At 40.4% G+C, this 23,525-nt stretch overlaps 1 protein-coding gene across 1 annotated transcript in view; it reads right to left on the reverse strand.

Annotated features, from left to right (window-relative positions):
• Positions 1-23,311, reverse strand: part of podxl2 (podocalyxin-like 2) — a 30,769-nt gene extending 7,458 nt beyond the window's left edge. Inside the window, exons 1-8 of the mRNA XM_080890886.1 lie at positions 23,035-23,311; positions 15,953-16,293; positions 15,043-15,385; positions 6,695-6,804; positions 6,350-6,542; positions 4,377-4,526; positions 3,966-4,222; positions 3,785-3,859 (exon numbers count right to left, since the gene is read on the reverse strand). Coding sequence (XP_080747012.1) covers positions 3,785-3,859; positions 3,966-4,222; positions 4,377-4,526; positions 6,350-6,542; positions 6,695-6,804; positions 15,043-15,385; positions 15,953-16,293; positions 23,035-23,065 — 1,500 coding nt within the window. The 5' untranslated portion in view covers positions 23,066-23,311. The remainder of the gene's footprint in view (positions 1-3,784; positions 3,860-3,965; positions 4,223-4,376; positions 4,527-6,349; positions 6,543-6,694; positions 6,805-15,042; positions 15,386-15,952; positions 16,294-23,034) is intronic.
• Positions 23,312-23,525: the final 214 nt, after the last annotated feature.

Consider the following 23,525-nt stretch of genomic DNA (forward strand, 5'->3'; position numbering starts at 1 on the left):
CCCAGCAGTCCGGGTTTTAGAGCTCTACAGCACTCCTCCACCTGATGTTTGCTACTGCAGTGGGAGAGAAAAGTCTGGCTCCTTCTTCAAAGAAGGACACATCACAGCTGCGTGTGCTGGTTCTAGGATGAATAATTGGCTTCAAAATTGTGTTCATATACAGTGGGGCAAAAAAGTATTTAGTCAGCCACCGATTGTGCAAGTTCCCCCTCTTAAAATGATGACAGAGGTCAGTAATTTGCACCAGAGGTACACTTCAACTGTGAGAGACAGAATGTGAAAAAAAAATCCATGAATTCACATGGTAGGATTTGTAAAGAATTTATTCGTAAATCAGGGTGGAAAATAAGTATTTGGTCACCTCAAACAAGGAAAATCTCTGGCTCTCACAGACCTGTAACGTCTTCTGTAAGAAGCTTTTCTGTCCCCCACTCGTTACCTGTATGAATGGCACCTGTTTGAACTCATCATCTGTATAAAAGACACCTGTCCACAGCCTCAAACAGTCAGACTCCAAACTCCGCCATGGCCAAGACCAAAGAGCTTTCGAAGGACACCAGGAAAAGTATTGTAGACCTGCACCAGACTGGGAAGAGTGAATCTACAATAGGCAAGCAGCTTGGTGTGAAAAAATCAACTGTGGGAGCAATCATCAGAAAATGGAAGACATACAAGACCACTGATAATCTCCCTCGATCTGGGGCTCCACGCAAGATCTCATCCCGTGGGGTCAAAATGATCATGAGAACGGTGAGCAAAGATCCCAGAACCACACGGGGGGACCTGGTGAATGACCTGCAGAGAGCTGGGACCAAAGTAACAAAGGTCACCATCAGTAACACACTACAACGGCAGGGAATCAAATCCCGCAGTGCCAGACGTGTTCCGCTGCTGAAGCCAGTGCATGTCCAGGCCCGTCTGAAGTTTGCCAGAGAGCACATGGATGATACAGCAGAGGATTGGGAGAATGTCATGTGGTCAGATGAAACCAAAGTAGAACTTTTTGGTATAAACTCAACTCGTCGTGTTTGGAGGAAGAAGAATACTGAGTTGCATCCCAAGAACACCATACCTACTGTGAAGCATGGGGGTGGAAACATCATGCTATGGGGCTGTTTTTCTGCCAAGGGGACAGGACGACTGATCCGTGTTAAGGACAGAATGAATGGGGCCATGTATCGTGAGATTTTGAGCCAAAACCTCCTTCCATCAGTGAGAACTTTGAAGATGAAACGAGGCTGGGTCTTCCAACATGACAATGATCCAAAACACACCGCCCGGGCAACAAAGGAGTGGCTCCGTAAGAAGCATTTGAAAGTCCTGGAGTGGCCTAGCCAGTCTCCAGACCTCAACCCCATAGAAAATCTGTGGCGGGAGTTGAAAGTCCGTGTTGCTCGGCGACAGCCCCAAAACATCACTGCTCTCGAGAAGATCTGCATGGAGGAATGGGCCAAAATACCAGCTACTGTGTGTGCAAACCTGGTAAAGACCTATAGTAAACGTTTGACCTCTGTTATTGCCAACAAAGGTTATGTTACAAAGTATTGAGTTGTATTTTTGTTATTGACCAAATACTTATTTTCCACCCTGATTTATGAATAAATTCTTTACAAATCCTACCATGTGGATTCATGGATTTTTTTTTTCACATTCTGTCTCTCACAGTTGAAGTGTACCTCTGGTGCAAATTACTGACCTCTGTCATCATTTTAGGTGGGGGAACTTGCACAATCGGTGGCTGACTAAATACTTTTTTGCCCCACTGTATCTGACCTGTTTGGACTGGTTCAGACCAAACAGACCACCTGAGAATGAGTGTCTCGGTCTGCTTGCAAACAGATTTTAGTGGTTTATTGTCGTGTAAAAGCAAAACTGTGTGCCCAAACCACAGCTGGTCACAGCTATCTCCAAGATCAACTGCACTGAATTTTCTTAAACTAATTTGCTGAAACGGAATCAGACTGCTGAAAAAATTGGTATTATATGTACTTATAATAGTAAGAACTGAAAGAATTACAAGTAAATATTCTGATATTAAATATTACTATTAGACATAGTGTTATCATTACTAACCAGACGTTAGACTAATAGACAAATAGACAATAGACATTTTCTAAGTAGCAGTCCATGCACTCAGCAGTGCAGATGGGGTTAAACGTATTCCTGAATGTTTAAAAAATGTCATGAAATAAAGTTTATACTTATCGTGTGCACAGGATTCAGATCCATCTCTAACCACTACAGATGTACAAAGTCGCCATGTAACGAAGTGAATTTAGCCAGCTAAACTTTAATTTCACCTTCATACAATTGCATAACTGCAGATCAGTTCCAAACACTGTAGGGATGTTTCTGTGTCTGTAGTTTTTCAGAAACTGTAACAGATTGATAAACATCACTGACGTGGCAGTTAACCCCTAAAAATGACCCCTGACTGAACAAAGGGGCATTAGAGGAACCGCTTCAGGTGCAGTTCCTCTAATGGCCACATGAGGCTGGCTCCAAAAAGAGAACTGAGTCACAAAACTGCATCTGTCAATTAGGGGTGCAACGTATTGATATTGAACCGTTCGATACAGTGCTTTCGGTTCGGTATGCATATCTATCAAACAAAATTTTTAATTTATTTTATCAACTTTCCTTCTGACAATGCTGTCTGTGTTGAGAGCTCAGTGAATCTGCGTTCGACTACTCCGCCTAGACTGCACTGTCAAGCGCAGATCCACTGAGCGCAGCACAAGCTAGCAAGACAGAAGCTAAGCTCGTTGCAACATGGCAAATTGAACCTCCCCCACCCTCATTCAGATCTGGCCTTTGGAACTATTTTGGTCTTCATGTGAAGTATGACCCTGAAGGTAAGCGCGTCATGGACAAAAGTAAAACAGTATGTCGGATGTGCCATGCAATGCTCAATTACATGGGTGGGAACTACTGCGTTAGCGCAGTTTGCTCGTTAACGTGTTGACGCCGTCCAGCCCCACGCACGGTGATCCGCGGTAGCTCGTTAACGGAGATTTGCCGTGTTGTGGCGTTAACGTCATTTCAGATTAAGGCTGACAGCACTAGTGGGAACACAACAAATATGACTGCGCATTTACGCTCACATCATTGTAGTGCAAAGTGGAAGCAGACAAAAACAACAAGCACGCATGCTACAAACTTTACCCGAGTCATTTAGACAGCCGTTAGCACAGGATTCTCCTTATGGGGACCTGCTATGTTTAATATGCTGCTGAGAATATAGCCCAGAAGAAGCGTATAGTATAGCTTTTATTTTGGAAAGAGCCATTTCTCTGTAATAAACTCTCCTTTCCAAAGATGAGTGATTTCTCGATCAGATAGATTTATTTTTTTTATTATTTTCTTTTTTCAGCAACATTAAATTTAAAAACTGTACTTTTGAGTTAAAATATATATTTATAATTTTAATAAATGACAAATTAAAAAGGCATGAACATTTTTTGTATCAATAAAATATCGAACCGCGACACCAAAGTATCGAACCGAACCGTGAATTTTGTGTATGTTGCACCCCTACTGTCAATCATTTTGTGGTGTTGGTGTTTTGTAAAGCATTTTAAATGGAATTTTGAAATAAACAGTAAAGTCTTCTGTGAGATCCAGATGGTCCAAAGAGTCTGTGCTCCACATTTTGCAATTTAAATTCTAGGGTTTTATTAGCCCAATCCTCTTTCATCCAAATTTGGTTACTTCTGATTCCAAAAGGCGATCATGGCATCATCTTATGCATACTAATGCATAAGTCAGGTCGAGGTGTACTCACGCAGTTGATGTTTTGTGTCATGTTGAGGACGACATAGCCTCGTCCAGTCAGCTCACTCCAGTCAACACAAACTACCTGAAAGATTTGGATTTAAAGTAAAATAGCATTATAAATGCCAGAATTTTATGATCGGAAAAAATAACTTATATTTGTCGTTTGTTCCCACTGTCTGCAAGTTTACCTGGTGTGTCACCTCTACTCCTTTGAGATCGCTGTCTGGTAGTAGGACCTCTGCGACCCCACCACCCCTGACCTCTGACCTGTGAGACTCCAGAGGAGTGGTCTTTTCCAGCCAATTCCAGGATGGGTCGGTGAACCCAATAGTGGGGGAAGGATCAGTAGTGAGTGGGATGATGTGTCTGATTCTTGTTTCTTCACGCTCCATCTTTTTCCATCTTTCCTCCTTCCCCTCGTCACTTCTGTCTTTTGGTCTAAATTCTTGGGTACAGAGGAGGCAATTTGCCTGCTTTAGTCAGGCTTGCTATGATCATAACACTGAAGAACTGACAGACCTGCTGTGCTATCACTGAACAAATCCTTCTAAGGGGAGGGGCTTAGAGAAGCTTTATACTGATTATTACTGGACACTCACCTTTCTCCACACTAGGCTGCAGAGGCTCTCTGCTGGGAGCCAAGCCAACCTCTGGTACAGTGGGATTGTGGGTAAATACACCTATGTGTACGAGGCCTATCTCCTCCTCTTCCTCTTCCTCCCTCTCAGCCTCTTCATCCTCTGTCTCACCTGCAGAAACAAAACCAAGGCAGCAGAGATAAAAAAACACAGAAGCTTCTCTGTGGTTTACACTCAAGCATTTTAACACCTTTTCAATCCTCTAAATGTGCAATTTGGGTTTATGTTGCTGGCAAATTCACCAGATCTTCTAGAACAAGCTGCATCTTTTAGTCATTACAGTTAACAACAAATAAAAATGACAGACATCCTAAATTAAATGACACCAGAGCAAACCTGCTGAGTGCTGGATACAAGGAATGGTTTGATTTTGTGAAATACGTGTATCTTCTTAGCCTTAAGAGAATTGATATCATTTTAATGCCAGTCAGCAGATGGTTACCTCACTTCAACATAAGGCTAAACATCTGTCCTGGCTCCATCTTAAAGCAATAACATCTGTTGATCAGAATACTTCTTATGTAGTCCACACAAACATCTGACCTGAGAAGATTATAGTTTGTATGCATTTTATATTTTTATAAAACAGAGGATTTGACCGTTTATCAAACATTGATGCATTTAAACACAATGTAACAGATGCAGTGTCTATACCCCTTCTAACCAAAGTTAACTTGCCAACTTTGTCCCTGGTTAGGCTTTTAAGACACAATGTTTCAATACAAATATAAGATCAGACAGAAAACATCACTAATAACAATAATAATATCATCCCTTTGCGTTAAATCTTTTTTGTTTTTATTTCTTGTGGCAGTTTTCTAACTATTGGTAGTTTACAATCTTCTCCGCTAACAGCTTATCTTGTGCTTACACCTTTTCTGCTGAATGACTGACTGAATGCTGCACAAGGTCATTCACACATTTAAATGCCAACTTTAAAAAGGAAAAATGAATTAAATTGGCAAGAAATCATGTTTTGCATGGTCAGATTTTTAAAAGGTTCTAAGTTGACCTTCAACATGCAACAAGAAGAAATGGGAGTGAGACAAAGCATTTTTTGAGCATGCAATTTATTGAAAACAAGGCTTAAACTTTGATTTTTGTTTTGGGGGGTTTGGGGTTTTTTTTTTGGAGGTGTGGTCCTAAATCAGCTGTAAAACAGCCCATTTCAGTTTAAGCGTTGTTTTCAATAAATTTCATGCTCAAAAATGTTTTGGCTCACTCCCATTTCTTCTTGTTGCATGTTGAAGCTCTACCTGAAACCTTGTTAAGACCCAACAATGCAAAGTATGATTTTTTGCCATTTTCCAAGTGGTCTTAAAATTTTGATCAGGACTGTATATCTCAGGAAAGGGTTTAAAACGTATTTGTAATTCTTGGGGACTCCACTGAACCACTGGAAAAACAGAGAAAGCTTCCCAGGATTGACTGGCCTACAAATATAACTCCAATAGTGCATCAACAACTTATCCTCAAAAGAACCCAAAGCAACATCTAAAGAACCGCAGGCCTCACCTGCCTCAAAGTTCATGATTCAAAAATAAGAAGGAGACTGGGCAAAAATGGCATCCATGGGACGGTTCCAAGGTAAAAAACACTGCTGACCACATCACATTTACCCCAAAACATACTGATAATACCAAAGAGAAACTATTCTAATAACAGATACAGAAAATCTGTATCTGTTATTAATTAATGTTACGCCTCAATAAACATACAGAGAGAAAAGAATAAAAAACAGCGTCACTATCAAAAAATTTCAGGCGATAGCTGGATTTCCTGAAATGTCCGATGTAGCACAAACATTTTATCCCACGTAAACAGGAAATACAAAGCACAAGGGTACATAAATAAAAGAACATTACAGAAACAAACGTTGATATCTCACAGGGGAACAGGGAACAACATAAAACAAGGAAACTGCTTTAGTGTACCTTTTGTATAACTTCCCAGCAGCCCAAAGTCTGTGCCAGTGTCGGTCTCTGGGGAGGCTGTTCCTACAGCATCTCCAGCAGCACTTGATGTGCTAGTAGTGGTAGTGATGGAGGAGCGAAGGCCTCCATATCCGCTAGAAAGGAAATCTTCTTCCCGCTCTGCTTCCCACAGCTCTTTATCTAAAGGACCCACCTGTATAGCAAATATCACATTAGTCCTTGTTTTGTTGCTTTTCCTGAATCTGTAAGTTCAGTTAAATGATTAAGTTTATGGTAACCACCCAGCTTAATAACCAGTCTGAGTTACATTCACACAGATAAATAGGTTAATTTCTCTATCCTCACCTTTAGAACGGGGGATGCGCGATGCTCCTCTGGCCCAGAATCAGGTCCCTCTGCTGGGATGGAGATGCTGGACTGCTCGGAGGAGGAGGGGTTGAAAGATGGACTGTAGCCTGTGTGACACATTGAGACATGTCACAAACATATGTTGTTTCTTTGAGTCCACTGTCTGTAGTGCTGAGGATTTGGCAGCTTATCAAAGACACAAAGTCACAGGAGATACGGAACCAGTTAAAGGAACAAAATTAATTACGCCGGTTGTTAAATGTTATATATATATATATATATATATATATATATATATATATATATATATATATATATATATATAAGAACTGTGCAAATTTGACTTTGAATATGAGGAAGAAATTATTAGTCTTCAAATCCTTTGTGAAATACCTGAAGTAAACCTGAAAAAAAAATCTCTTTCAGACCCAGAAAATATGCCCATCTTTTACATACAGGCTATGCCTTTATCTCTTCTTCTCCAGCAGTTGGTTGTATCTTCAGGTGCTTTCCCACATTTCTATATACCCAGACTGAATTTTTACCCTTGGCAAAAATCAATATTTAAGAACCAGTATGTTACAGGAAAAATGATTCTATGTTTCTTTACCTTCTTTTAAATGTACAAAGATGCCCTTTGTCTATGGTTAGATTAGTTTAGAATTATCCTTTTAGACTTTCCCAGCAAAGACATATTGTTTTGGGACATATTGTTTTAGATTGTTTTATCTCTCACAGCTTTCTCCCAGCTCTCTGCTGACGAGACTAGCGCCACATATGGAGTTGTTTATTTTATCTGTTTATTATTTTCTTATCCTGTTCTCACTGTCTTTCCTATAAAAAGTGCCAAGCCTCTGTTCACGACGTGAGTTGTTCTTCGCAGCTCACCCGTGTACACGTTTGATAAAGAAAGTAACTTTGTCTCATTGTGTCTTTATTTCTCCTGGGTCTTTTGCAGAGTTTTCCCCCAACATTTCTTGGTCCTTCGGAGCCGGAGCGCCTCCATCGTGTCCCATCTCCGTGACCAGTCCACGTTGTTCGTCTGTCGACAGCTCACACACCAGGTGTGTGATAAAAGTCCAAGAGCGTTTAAATTCGGGTCTTGGCCAACGTCTTAGAAAGCGACCCACGGTGGTGGGACCCGATCGAGGTGGACCAGACCCGGCGACACTGACCAGGTAGATACAGACACACTGACACAATTTTGCGTAAAAGCGTATTTTAAATTCAGGGAATTTTAAATTCAGGGAATTTAAAATAGCGAAAGTAGCTCGTCGACTGGTAGCTCCCCACTTCTGTGGGTTAGGTTTAAAGTAGCTCGTCGGCTGGTAGCTTGGAGCTCGTCGACTGGAAGCTCCCCACTTCTGTGGGTTAGGTTTGGAGCTCTGGGTAGCTCCCCCAGCTGGGTCTAGACAGGGTCTAGGGAATAAGTAGCTCGTCTATAGAAAGACTGGCAGCTCCCCTTATGATAAGGGTTCCGATCGCGCGAATAGGTGTGAATGTGTGTGTGTATTGTTTTAATTAACGGAGCAAGCTGAATTTTCACGGTCCAATAAGAGACTGAGCTGCTCCTGTGTTTTTCTTTTACTGCTATTCACTGACGTGCTGGTGAGTTGAGAGAACGGTCGAGTTCCGTCTCGTAAAGTTCACACCGCTTTTGGAAATAGTCCGAAAGTAGAAGGGCGTGTGAGCAACCACTCTCGTCTCTAATACCAGCGAAGGTGATAGCAGCTGTATTGTGTATATATATTACTTAAACAAAAATAAGTAAATACATAAATAAGATGGGTAATCAAGCAAGTGAAATTAAAACTCACTCCTGCTGACGAGCAGTGGTGAGAAAAGAAAAGTCCAGACGCCGGACAAAAACAGTGTCTGTAAACTGAGAGATTTAAGAAAACAAAATATAAACAGTCAGAAGAATAGAACTCAACTGCCAGTTTAGTAAAACCAGAAGACGAGACACTGTGCAGTTCCCACAACCCTTTTAGAAAGCCATCACTCATTCCTGCAGCCGCATCTGCAGCACCACCCATATCAGGAAGAACTTAATAATCCCTTATTAAGTGAAAACTAGAGATCAAAGTAGTTTGAAGTAGTTTAAAAGGGTTGAAAACAGACCCCACTGAGTAGATATAAATATAAAAAGTACGAAATAAAGATGAACAAAGGGAAAATTACAGTAGAAATTATCTTTAGAGTATTTGAAATTAATAATAGCAAGGATAACAACCTGTAAAGTGATATTAACAATGAAACACAGTTGGCATGATGACCATGCCCAGCATGTATAAAATGAATATAAAGCAAATAATTCACACGAAAATATTTTAATAAAATAAATAAGGTATATTAAGGCTGTGTCACTGTTCAGCCAAGGACAGTGTGTGAAAAGGTAACTGTCTCCACCTTGGGAAAAGGATGATACTGCAGGTCATCTGAAGCCCTTGATGGATACAAAATAAAATATAAATAATATATTATAATAGAACTGCCTGGTCCGCCATGCAACAGAGAGAACAAATGTGACCGCAGATTGGATGAATTCTAAATTATCTGTTTGCTGAATAAGATGATCCTAACTAACAAATTGGCTCAGTAGTAGTATAATGGTACACACTGATAAAATATTATAATATGCTATTGCTGTCATATAAGACAAAGAGGATAATATTAACAATGACATAATATTAATATGAAGAGGCACCTTAATCGGTTATGATGTGAGGTGGATAATTGTTAAGCAGTAGTCTACATCAAGCTTAAGGTTTGCTGAAACTCAGTGTAATGACATGTGAGATGAAGACAATACAGAGAATAACTAAACTAATGAAGTGCGTAGAGGCACTTGACCAGCTTGAAACCTATCATCCTAGAATGACACATTGCTGAGATAGAGCACACCTATAATAACAACCAATAAGCAAAACCCTGTAGACAACAGCTAAAACTACAGGATTGAGAAGCTGAATTAAATATGTAGACACTGCTAAGCTGATGAGCATGTTACACATTTTCTTTTCTTTTTTGTTTCTTTAAGAGCAGAAGCTGCTGTAACACACCCAAAGAAAGACTCTAGGTCTGACCAACCGTCTCAGTCGTGGGCAAAAAGATGAGTCAATAAAATTCTAAAAGATAATTTATTGACGAAAAATATATCAAGAGATAAAAAAATAAAACAGTCCAGTGTCCCACTTATGAATTGTATAAAAACACACAGTCCCAAGGCCAGAGCCAGCTATGCCACATGGCCAAGTTACACTCCACATGTTGCCTTTAACAGGGTTAGAAGTTGTCCTTGGAGACCCACCACCCTGCAAGCATATAGTCAGTGGTCACTCAAGCCTCTGCAACCCTGCTGCCTTTAGGCTGTGGCATATAATAGGCCCTGGACTGCACAGAGAGACAAAACAACACACTTAATATAAAATTCATAGCGCAAAACCCATCCATCCCAAACATATCTGATTTCATCACATTACATACCTGCACAGAGAGACAAAACGACACAGCAGTGTTTGTAGTGTGGGCTATAAGAAGACCAGTGTATCAGTGCAATCAAGTACACCTGCCTCTAATTAGTCCAACCCCATTCCAGCCATTGGCTCACCAAAAATGTGACACACACAAAACCACTCCCAACCCAGTGCAACTTCACACAATAATATGGAGCTGAATTAACACAGGCACATTAGTCTACCATGTTACAAGCTGCATGCTATTAAAAGCCAACATATGCAGACTTCTGCCTTGTTCGGATGGCAGCATTTTTCTTTTTTCTTTTGTGTCCTGACACGTTTATGTTTTTGTTTTTGTTTGATTATTTTGTTGGTTTTGGAAACAAATTTAAACGAACTTGTGACAATACTTGACACATGGTGATTAGGCATATGATTGAAAAATGCCTAGGTTTAGAGCTGTGAGCAATGCAAAGTTTAAATATATATATATGTATGTATAAATGGGAAACAACCCTAACTTCAAAGTTTGAAATGTATGAGATGCATGATTTGTTTGAAAAACTAGAAATTATTTAAAAATGCCTTAAGTGAAAATCTAGTGTTGCATCTATAGAGAAGAGAAAAAAGAAGAAGCATTCTGTAACTTAAAAATAAGGCTGACATGTTGACAATAGACTAAAGCACTAATCCGCAGGTGGCTATCAGGAACAGAGAGGCGAGCAAAGTCACAAACACCAAGGCTGCAGACAGCCACGCAGAAACAGCAGATAACATAGAGACAACGCCTGCTAGAACTGTGGAGAGGAAGGTCACTTCACACGAGATTGTAGGAGTAGGCCACAGAGAAATAATGCAAAACAGTTTTGAGGCAGCCACTTACGAACTTACAGTTTTCAAAGGACAAATTAGTTGTAAAGTCAGTTTCAGGCCACACAACTGTACAACAATTAACTGCCCCTTTAGAACTAGTACATACAGAAAGTGGCCGCAGGTGCTTTATTAAATGCATATATGACCCGTCGTGTCCAGTAAATTTGCTAGGTAGAGACGCTCTGACAAAACTTAAGATAGGTGTAATACCAGAAAAGAATGGCATGACTGCTAAGTGCATGCTAAATGACACCCCACCAGAGCCAGATAGCACTAACACAGAAAACAGTAGCCGCGTGTGTCTCTCTCAAGGCTACGGTGTTCCACATTATTACTGGACTCTCACTGTACCAGAGCTAAAAGCACTACACGATGTGGCCCATCAACACACACCCGCCACATCCCCTTTCCAGAAACCAACCGAGTATCACAAGAGTCTGAGATTTAAACAAACTCCAGGCCCAGATCCACCTTATGATCAGCAAGTGTGGAAGCTAGGAGAACAGCATTTGACCTTACAGCACAGGCCGAAATTGTGTAGGTTACGCAGTAACCACAGATAGTAAAATAATAGAAGCAAAACCACTTTCTTCTTCATGTCCTGCACAGAGTGCTGAGCTGATAGCTGTGATACGCGAAAGTGCAATACACAAAGACAAACTAATAAATATACATACAGACAGCCAGTATGTTTTCTCTGCTGTGCATCATTTTGCAAAAAATTTGGCAAAACAGAGGAATGATTAGACCAACCGGAAAACCGGTTCAGCATGCCAGCCTGCTACAACGCCTACTGACTGTAATACATTTACCACAACAACTCGCATTGTGTAAATGTGCAGCACACAAAACTGATGGCTCTTTCATTACTACAGGCAATAACTTTGCTGACAGAGCAGCAAAACAGGCGGCACAAACGACAAACATTACATTGATGGCAGTAAACACGCATCAGATTCCACTGGATGTGTTGCAAAATGAACAAAAAGCAGCAAGCACAGCCGAACAGACAAAATGGCTAAAACACGGTGCAGTTCTGACAAACAACTTAATGATGTGTTATGGCAAGCCAGTGTTGCCAAAATCCCTCCACGAAACGGCCGCATTTGTCAACGGGGGGACTGACCAGTATTGTCAACTCTCATTTCTACACTGTAAATTTTGAAACCTCAGCAAAACAATTTGTCAGAACGTGCATGACGTGTCAAAAATATAATGCTCAGGGATAATCTAAGACCAAAAAGAGGCCGTTTTCCCACACCACCTTATCTTTTTCACACAATCCACATGGACTTTATTGAGCTAAATGAATGCCAAGGGTAAAAATACGCCCTAGTGGTTATAGATGTATTCTCAAAGTGGCCAGAAATCTACCCAGTGAAAAAGGCAGATACAATTTCAGTAGCAAAATGTATGTCTAAGTTGTAGGAAAATAAAGAGATGATTGTAAATAACGAAGAATGTAATGATGTCTATCAAGTGTCTTGCAGATTACAGCCCGGTGTCTGGGTTCTGATCAAGGTGCTCCAAAGGAAAAACTGGAGCGCACCCAGGTGGGAGGGACCACATCAGGTTCTCCTCGCCACGCCCACCGCTTGCAAAATAGCGGAACGACCATCTTGGATCCATCAGAGCCATTGCAGGCGAGTAAGTGAAGCCATCTAAACTCAGCCGACACAGGCTCGCCCAATTGTCGTGATCTCGCCCGGTGGAGGGAACAGCCTTTCTGGCCGGGGGGTCTACTCACGACAGGAGGGTGTGTCCTGTTGTCATGAGGTGGTGGCTCCTAATAACTGCAGCGGCCCTGACCCTGGCCGGGCTCCTCATCTTTGCTTCCGTGAGGGACAACAAGTCACGCTATATGAAGAAAAGGCAGACACTGTATGACAAAGGAAAGTACACCAAGCTTCCCCATGGCTACGCTACTAACTTCTGGTGGCAGTTTATGAACACTACAGCTCACTTGAATAATAAAACCGACTGCTATGCATGTACCCATATGCCCCTATCCTCGCAGACGTCTGGCCTGTGGCCGTACAGCATACCTGAAGATCGCAGTTGGTGCCTGTTGGGCCTGGCAACACATCCAGGCTACGGTACTCTTTGGTCCAAGGCCAACTACAGCATCCCAGCAAAAGCAACCTGGAGGTCATCATCACCCACAAATGTGAACTGTTCCGGACAGACCTACCTACTGACCTGGCCCCAAGTCTCAGACCCACTGCCTGATGTAATTCTACTGAACAGGCTGAACGCAGCGCAACTGCCAGTATGTGTGATGAACAATGGATCGCGGGCAGTGGGGGAGCTGCCTACTCACCTATCTACCGGATGCCACTACAAACAAAGACTCAGTACCAGACAGGATGTGCACGGACGGCACCAAGCAGTAAAGGAACCAGAGTTTCGCATCTGAGGAGGAGTGAAATTCTTACAGAGCTTGATCCCCGGCATTGGAGCTGCCGAGGTGCGGGATCATGTGGAGGTCAACCGATATGCTCTGCTACGAAACATCAACTTTGACAAAGACCCTGGGACCGGCTTTAGCAGGAGAACAGCAGGCCATCAGAACGATGGTACTGCAGAACAGACTGACTCTAGACCTGCTAACAGCATCACAAGGAGGAGTTTGCAAGCTGATCGGGGAGACATGTTGCACTTTTATCCCTGATGGATACGAAGCTGGAGGAGACATTTATGAAGCTTTGCAGAATTTGACCGTTCTGCAACAATATCTCGCTGACCACACACCTGGAGCAGCTACAGCACAAGGCTGGCTGGACTGGCTGTTCGGCGGTTCATGGCTGGCTGCTGTAGCAAAACCGTTTGTCCTTCTAGGTCTCATCATGATAGCACTGCTCATATTAGTGTTGTGTGTGTTGCCATGTCTAAGAGTAATGATTTCAAAGATGATAACAACTACAATGACTGCTTATGTTTCCGTGCCTCAAGAAGAACAGCATCCCGTTGCAATTCTGTTAGAGGAACTTGTAATAGCTGCTAATAAATGACGTGGTGATTAAAAATGACTTGTCAAGTGATCATGCACTGATTAACACATTAGTAGTTTATACAGGTACAACATAAGGTTTTCTTATTCTTTTATTTTCTTTTATTTTTTGTAGTTTTAGTTTTATTATTTTTCTTCATTATTACTTTTATACTTTCTTTTACTGTATTTTCCTTAATTCTTTTATTCTTTTATTTGTTTCATTCTTTAGCCCACATGATTTACATTTCTGCTATGCTGACATTTTGACAATTAAAAAATTGCTAAGGATACTTGATAAATAACCTTCACAGACAATTGTTGTGTACATTTAAAATAAGTTAAAACAGGAGGGAATATGTTACAGGAAAAATGATTCTATGTTTCTTTACCTTCTTTTAAATGTACAAAGATGCCCTTTGTCTATGGTTAGATTAGTTTAGAATGATCTTTTTAGACTTTCCCAGCAAAGACATATTGTTTTGGGACATATTGTTTTAGATTGTTTTATCTCTCACAGCTTTCTCCCAGCTCTCTGCTGACGAGACTAGCGCCACATATGGAGTTGTTTATTTTATCTGTTTATTATTTTCTTATCCTGTTCTCACTGTCTTTCCTATAAAAAGTGCCAAGCCTCTGTTCACGACGTGAGTTGTTCTTCGCAGCTCACCCGTGTACACGTTTGATAAAGAAAGTAACTTTGTCTCATTGTGTCTTTATTTCTCCTGGGTCTTTTGCAGAGTTTTCCCCCAACACAGTATCATAACTCGCTTCCCACAACAGCTTGAGATGCAGACATAATGTTTGCCCACCAAAGTGGAGCAGCACAGTCTGTAAAAATGTTGATTTAAAATTGTTTTTTCCCAGGCAAACATTTGGTCCCAGACATCTGTGGAATAACAATAAAGTCTCTGAAGATGCAACTTCCTGCTGAATGACAGCGGGCTTTGGTAGAGAACTAAATCCCAAACACAAAGAAGCTGCATGAGGATGTGTTTTTAATAAGGGAAACGATTTTTACTAACCAATCAGAGCATCGAGATCTGGTGTTGTGTGGTTGACCTCAAAGGCATCCAAAACATGTTGATCGTCTCTCGCTCTTCCCTTCTCGTCTTCCTTTTTCCCCTTGCTCTCGTTTTCCTCCCCTGCCTCTTTCTCCCACTCGTCTTCTCCTCCTCTTCTCTCTCGGTCCTCTGGGCCCTCTTCTCCTCTGTCTCTGTCCTCCATATCTGTTCCATAGAACCCAGAAGCTTCCTGGGAAGAATCGCCAGCTCCTGGCCCGCTGAGAAGCTCCGCCTCTGGGTCAGCGAAGTCTGGATTTACAGTGTAGCTTTCTGCATCTTGTGGAACTGCCAGATGAACCATACGCTGAAAGCAGACAAATATTTGGTCAGATATACAGACACGCTGAGAGAAACTAATAAATGATCAGCTGCAGAATAACCACATGAGCAGATGAAATTAGACAAACTAGGCAGAAATATTTCTTAAATGAAAGCAAGGATACAACATTGTTTCAGAGCTTTTCAAAACTATTTATCCTTTCAGCCTCTCTTCCTTGATTCCAAAAAAATCCGGTTTAATAATGATGATAAACTGGCATTAAACAAAAAAATAAATAAATAAAAAAGCTGGGCTCAGAATGATCAAAGGAATGATTCATCATTATTTCATGTTGTTATTTACACGATTTCTGCTCCTACAGAGTGTAATTTAAAGGGCAGCAGCGGTGCCTCCATGTTTTTCATGTTGTAACTATTTGTGCAAGACTTAAAAAACATACTGCAAGTAATGAAAAGATGAGATTTTTTTCACATAAGCAAAGACAAAACGGCCAAACTAAATTGCGTGGCTATTTTCCAGTTCGGCTCTCCGTAATTCATCTAAAGGATTTCAGTTAATCTGTTACAAAACACAAAAGCAACGTGCCCTCACCTCCATCTCATCTTCCACATCCAGGTTGTCATCCACAGCTGCATGAGCTCTTGCCACCTGACTCGCAGATGGTGGTGCGCTCAACTGAGATGAGTTAGCTGACTCCATCTTGGTCTGTGAGCGTGACGTTTCATGTATCTCTGGCCAACCCATGTCATGAACCAAATGAGGCTGGGCTCGCACTAACTCCTGGACCAAATGACGTTTGGTTCTCACTAACTCCAGGATGAAACTTGACTTGGCTGGACTTTCATCCCTGAAGAGATGAGCTGCCGGAGCATTGAGGGGAATTACACGGTGGGAAGAACCCAGCCTGAAGGCATCACAGCTGGCCAGAAGAGCTACAGGGAAGAAAGCAAAAAAACACTAGAGCTGATACTAGAATGTACCACTGCAGTTAATCACACTGGAGCGGTAGCATAGCCTGAAACTAACTGCCACTGATTAATAGTATACTGAGAAAATGTGTAAAGAAAACAGAATTTAAGGAAACAAATCAAACATAATCTCTACAAAGGGTGGAAAATGGAAATATGTGAATTAAAGCTTTCCTGATAGACACACACACACAAAGTGTGATTTTCACATGTTTGAAGTTCACATTTCTGGCTCAGATGGAATAAAACTTGTTATGAAGGTTTTGCTGCAATTACAGCTTGTCAGCTGTCGATCCTCTGCTCTGAACATCTGGACATCATCTGCTCTTATACGCTGAATTTAAAAAAACTTACAGTGGCTCACAATGAAAAAATAAAGTAAAAACTATAAAAAAACAATTAAAATTAAATGAACTGACAGATGAAATCCGTTTAACTAATTCCCGATGCAGAATTGCAGCACTCCTTGTTTTGTTACTCAGCACACTTTGAAGAACAGCAGTCCAGGGGCAGAGCAGAGATAGGAGCACTCTATAGACTCTATTGCACATTAAAGAGATTTAATTTACTGTTAAATACAGAACTCTCAAATCAAAGAAGTGTTATATTCACTGCTGAGCTTGGAACATCAGTGACAGCTCTTTCATTTTGTATTTAAATTTCTCTCAGTATCTTATCGGACTCCCATGACATCTTACTGCACTAATTCCTTCATTTGCTAATTGATTCACTATTCATTTGAGTGTTCACTAATTAATGCAGGGCTTAATTACAGTTTATCACTACCTGCATAATAGAATACTGTACTGTTTATAAATGGTATATAAGCTGTCATGAATGGCTTTGGTAAAGCAGTCAGAAAAAAGGCAATTTGACAGATTGTCCTGTTTACAGTCAGCATGACTATAGAAAATCTTCAGAGGAGAACAAAAAGCACCAACAGTTGTGTTTTCTAACCGTAACCGAGTAGTTCTGATGCCTAAACTGTGCAAGGTAGCTTTCAGTGATGGAAAACAATTTTAAAAAACAACTGAAATGGAAAGAGAATGTGTACATGAACACAGATCAGTACATGAGACCAATCGGATGAACATTGATGTCGAGCAACAAGAGCCATTGTTGTAACTATTTCACATTACTGAACCAGTTAATAAGAACACATTTTAGCTGTTTAGTTTGTGTGTCTTTTTATTACAATACTGTCTTGGTTTCTTGTTTTTAATTCACAGTTAGTCATCTGTAGCTGGCTATTAGTAAGTAATTATAGATAAACTCAAGCTTATAGCTGCAACTGCTAATAAGGAGCTCATAAATTAATTTTAGAATGAAGGCACAGCAGTCTCCCAAATGTGTTACACACCCCTATTGTGCCTTTTCATCATTTAGGGTTGCTAGTATCACCTGCTCATCCGTTTGTTGTTTAATTGCTAACTTCTCCAGCTGTCTTTTTTTAATATAAATTGACCAATTCCTGCATCCATCACTTATGCATCCATCACTAATCCCTAATGGAGGGGGAGCACTCACTGTAACCACCCATATGTAGCCGTCTGAGACCACAGATGGCTGTCTGACCTCAAAGGCTAAGTGAGCAGATTACAATATCATAGACAACATATCTCAAACATGTCTGCAGCATGCTAAGCTCTCTAGCCCAACACCACAACCCCACAGTCCCCCACAGATGGGAGGAGGGAGAGATGAGGGATTCATCACCTAGAGGAGAACAGCCCTGTTTCTGTCGCTTTAATTCCTTATTATTAAAGCAATCCAAGTGACTGAAGAAGTCACTTGGGTGAGTGACAAAACGTAGCGTTCTCCTACTGAAAACGTTATGTCCAGATGAACAAATTCAACCTTTTGGGATTTTTCCTTTGTACTTTCCAAATTCCCAAGTCAACACTGTGGTGAATCCATAAGCATCCATACAGGAAACAGTCCTTATTTTATCCTGAGATAATGTGAGTTGCAGTTTATTTAGTTAAAATTAACGCTCTCCAGGAAAACCTAAGACAATCAGCAGAAAAACAACATATATAAAACTGATACTCCCTGATTCATCGCTGATCAATTAATATTTGGCCATAAAGATATAAAACAGTGCTTCGTGAGTTTAAATTTTGCTATGTTGGTACTGATGCAGCGTTCTTTTCAGTCTTACTGAACAGATGCTGCATTATTATGCCACATACCCAAGAGGAATATACATCGTACAAGTGAGCTAATGCAGCAGAAGTGAAAACCTCAGGCCAGAATGACTGAAGCCTCAAACACTGTCAGTATCAGAGTACGTTCTTTCTACTAAACTCTCCTCTAACAACAACAAAGACTTAATGCTGAAATCATAAACTGTGTATAAGTATGGGTACCATGGTATATCCCCAGGTGGCTACATACAGATCATATAAAAACATGGACGTAATCACCTTGAATTCATCTACTAGGCACAAGCTGAATGCTTTGGTTTTTTGTAACTACACGTTGTGACTGAGAGGACTGAGGGATCACACACCACGCTTTATTGTCCTTTAATAGTCTAATTGGGACTTCACAAAATGGACATTAATTGGCATTTGAAGTTTAAAGGTATCTTTGGTTTTCAAAAAAAGCACAATTTTACATATTTATACCACTCAAAGCTATCAAAGGCCGCTTTTGATGTAAGGAACCATTATTTATAAATGAACACACTTGATCAAGAGCAGTGTTCCAATCCAGTCTTTAAGTCTGACATCACTAGCCGTGTCTGGGCTCAAACTCCGCTGCAAGTCCATAAATCAAGGCATCACTGAGAGTTGAAAAACTGTCTAAAGTCTTTCATCTGTAATAAAATGATCAGTGTTCTGCTCTACCAGGTGTAGCAACTGAGATTAACATCCAGGCATCCATGAAAATGGAATTTATGACATTTAACGGAGTTAGAAGTTAGCAGGGAGTTAGCTCGCTAGCTTCTATCTAAATACAATATAGCATGTCCTGACTGAGGGATTTTGGAAACAAATTCAAACGTACAGCTCTGCTATCACTTCCAACATAAATGAAGACAGAAAACTAAACAGCAGTGACGTTTGTATGGTTACTGAAGTTTGGCTAGCTGGTATATAACGATGTGCTACGTGACCGCTAGCGACACAGCTACGTGAGCATAATATAAACACGCTAACTTTTTTCCACTCGATAAAAGTTAACGGGAGGATTCTCGTTGGTCAGGAACAAATGTAATAGCATGGCAGGATGCTGTAAACGGACCAAACTTCAGCCAGGAGAACAACTGAGATAATCCATCCACAATACGAGGTTAGTCATTAATACACTGCTGCATGGGCTGGGCTGTATTTACATCTTAAGGTTTTAAAAACTAAACTTTAAAATTATTAGGGGTAATAAAAGCCGAGTGAGGTCAACAGTGATCACTGACTGTTTTAGGAGCTTTTTGAGATTAAATAGAAGAAAATACAAAACATTAAACATGTTAACAACACAAAAGCCATATTAAACGCAGACTACTTTAGGCCCGGAAGCAGGATTCGTCACGTCATCACTTAAAGACCGAATAGATTTCTATGCAATCTGATGTGTTTTTACAATCAAATGCTAAACCACCAAGTAGAATTAAGGACCTTCAGCACCACCTTCACATTTCCAACCCTGAAACACAAACATTTGATCTGGCCTGTTTTCAAAGTAGCTGTTTGCATGTCGAGAAGCTAAGAGCAAGCTCTAAAGCACCAACTCTTTTCTTTCTAAAAGAATGCTCTGACATCAAGGGCTCCTTGCTCATGAATTATAATGAGCTAAGAGATCAATATTTGATCAGTATTTGGTCTTAGGCCTCAGCTTTTGTTTGCAAGTTTTTCGCTTCACACTGGTACTGCATTAGTAATCCATCTACCCAAAGGTATATACAAAGAGTTCAGTCACTGCTCCATCTATTTATCTGAATCCAAGTCACAAGGGTAGCAGACTAAGGAGAGATGTTTAGACGTCACTGTCTCCAGACACTTCCTCATCTCATCTGGAGGCTGAGAGATGTAATCTTTCTAATGTACCCTGGGTCTTCAGAGGCTCCTACCAGCAGGACATGCCGGAAAAACATCCATCTGACCAGGCAGCATCCTGGTCAGATCCCTGCACCACTTCAGTTGGCTCCTTAAAATGTGGAGCAGTACTCCAATCAGTTCATCCCAAATTACATGCAACACGATCAACTTAAATATTTAGACCACAATTAAAGAAATAGAGCAGTGTTATATGTCTAATTAAAGAATAATAAGAAAAAAAAATATATAGATTATATTACATGTGATCTCATGCATGTAATATTGATGTGAGAAATTACCAACCATCATTCTTGATTAATGTAGCAAACCTAAAGCTAAGAAACCATCCAGGTATTGCTGTGTGTAGTATGTATATCATGATCGCATGTAGCTTGCATGGTACAATATAACAAATAGATAGGATGTGCAATTATTTGTTTAAATCACTCTAGTGTAATAAGAAATGTTGAGAACTGCATTTGTCTTAACAGCTGCATTGTGAGGATAAGATAGCTGTGAGAGCAAAAATAAAAGTTTCTGATGACTCATCCTGTGAATAAATATATGTCCTGTAACTATGCCCACTGTGATTTGAAGACAACAACTGGGCAGGACTTTGTTATCGAGTTAAAATGCTGTAGCTGCAGAGTGATGGGATGGCTGTGAGCTGGCAAAAACTGTACTAAAGAAGAATTTACAGCTGTGGCCTAATTTATTTTATACAGGCCGGATCTTGATGCAGTGAACACCAGGTCAAACTAACGTTATGTTCATGCCTATTTAGTTTTTATAATATCAACGTTAGCAATAAACTGAAATTCATTTTCAATTACATGATTGTTTATGTGAGTAAATTTGAACAGTTTTTTACATTTTGGAGAATATAGCCAACTGAGATGCTAATGTACCACATTAATTGTAATAACACAATTCATCAAAGCTTAGCATGCTAGTAAGATATATAACTAAAATTCATTTTTCTAATAATAAAAGAAAAATGCTGTGCTCCATGCCAAAATTTTAGGAACTAATTGTTTTACACTATGGTACTAGGCCTTTAGGTTTCTGGGTTGTTGTTTTTGTTTTTAGCTTTATCTATATTGCCATCTCGGAAGCTAATTCTTAGAGTTATCATTCTATGATACACAAAATCTTTATCTATGTTCCCTTCTTCTCACCATGGATCTAACATGACTGGTTTAATAGCATTTAAGCACCTATAACACCCTATGAAAGCATCTTGTCGTTTTCATTTTAACAGTTTTTAATGAGATCTCATTTAAATCTACAAAAATGTAATTGTACATGCCTAGCAACTACCTAGGACTGACCATAAATCATATCTACTAATATCTAACTTTTGTTTGTGTGATTAAGTATTTTGCCAACAATACAAACAGGCCAAGCAGTACTATAGCTCTGGGAATATGTCACTATGAAAACATTAACTTACTATAAGTCAGTTTTCTTAAGATGCATACTATCTTTAACTAATTAGTGTAATTTGATTCAAAATTTGAATAGAGGTTTAGTATTTCACTCCATTAATCCATATTTATGGATGTTTGAACAGATATAGGCAAATTTTTTCATATTTACTTTTGTTGTTACGCTTTTTTAAAACTGCTGGATGCCATCAGTTTAAGTTGACATGGCCGATAAAATCTAATAGTGGACATTTTTACTCTACAGTCTACATAATGTCCCGGGGAACTGGCCTTAAGCCATCAACCTCCGTGCTTTAAGCTTTAGATCAGCTTATAAGACCTGTGCCCACCCCACAAATCTTTCCAACCCCATAAAGAATTCTTTCTTATTTAACAAACTGCCACATAATACCTGTAGTTTTTTAAGCACGGACACAAAGATGAACCTCTACATTTCACAAAAAAAAGCTGCAATGTGTCTTCTGACAAAAATGAATCCAACAAAAGCAAAAATATTGGAAATTCAAACATGGGCAGGTTTTCTCCTGCAGCTGCCACCACAAAATAACAATTCGGGTTTTTATCGTGACTCTAAATTCACATTTATTCTGTTTCTAAATTGAATTTGATCAAAGTCAATTTTTTGTCAAATGACAAATATGATCATGTTAATAACTGAATCAAACATATCTAGGAGATTTTGGTCTGGTGCTGCTGGTTCTGCCTTCTGTGTGTGTGTGTGTGTGTGTGTGTGTGTGTGTGTGTGTGTGTGTGTGTGTGTGTGTGTGTGTGTGTGTGTGTGTGTGTGTGTGTGTGTCAAACACTGCAGTGTGTGTCCACTGATTTAAGTGCACTGCGCGCCTCCTACACACTGCCAGCCTGCATCCACTTCGCAGGATTTAACCTGAGCGATACATTAAAGGAGATCTCGCCCAGGCTGCTGGTTACACCCTTATTTCATTTATTATTATTATTATTATTATTATTATTATTATTATTATTATTATTATTATTATTATTTCCTGCAGCACTAAATAAAAAACGCACATTTGGCGCTCAGTAGTGAGTTTCGTCTTCGTCTGTGATGTTTTCAAAGTCTCCCAAGAATTCTGTCAGCCTCATATTTTCATTGAGGGTGTTTGTTGTAGGATATCCATCGTTCTCAAAATGCTGTCGCGGTCCGTGATTATAGCTGCATGAAATAAAAAGATCAGACATTATTAAAGAATGAGACTCACCGGTCAGAGTGATGTGGAGCAGGCCCGGCATGTCTGCTGCAGTGCTCCCCTCCTCCGCTTTGAAAGCACAGATCGCTCTGATACAAGCAGCGGCTGCGCTCTGGATGCGGATGGAGGCTGTCAGAAACACGCCGCGTTCATGGCCGCCTCGTGTCCTGTCTGTGTGCGGCTCACCAGCTGACCGTCTGCGGATCCGTGCAGACAGAACGACAGACAGGCAGATTCTGTGTGTGTCTGTATGATCGCGCTGCGGTCAGTCTGATCCGCTGCACCAACGACGCTGAGATTATCCGTCTGGCTGTTTAACTGCTGTTCGAACTTCTGACCGCTAGATGCCGCTACAGCAGACGGAGTGGGTTCTGGTTCAGTGCTGCATTCAGGTGCTGCTCAGAAAGTTATTGCAGCTTATTGCGCGTCAAGTTCAGTTTTTAAAGCACTAAAAGAAAACGAAGTTGTGAAAATAGCAGCGTTTTATGCAACAAAGGCTTTCT

This window comes from Rhamphochromis sp. 'chilingali' (assembly GCF_963969265.1).
Source record: "Rhamphochromis sp. 'chilingali' genome assembly, chromosome: 9".
NCBI lineage: Eukaryota > Metazoa > Chordata > Actinopteri > Cichliformes > Cichlidae > Rhamphochromis > Rhamphochromis sp. 'chilingali'.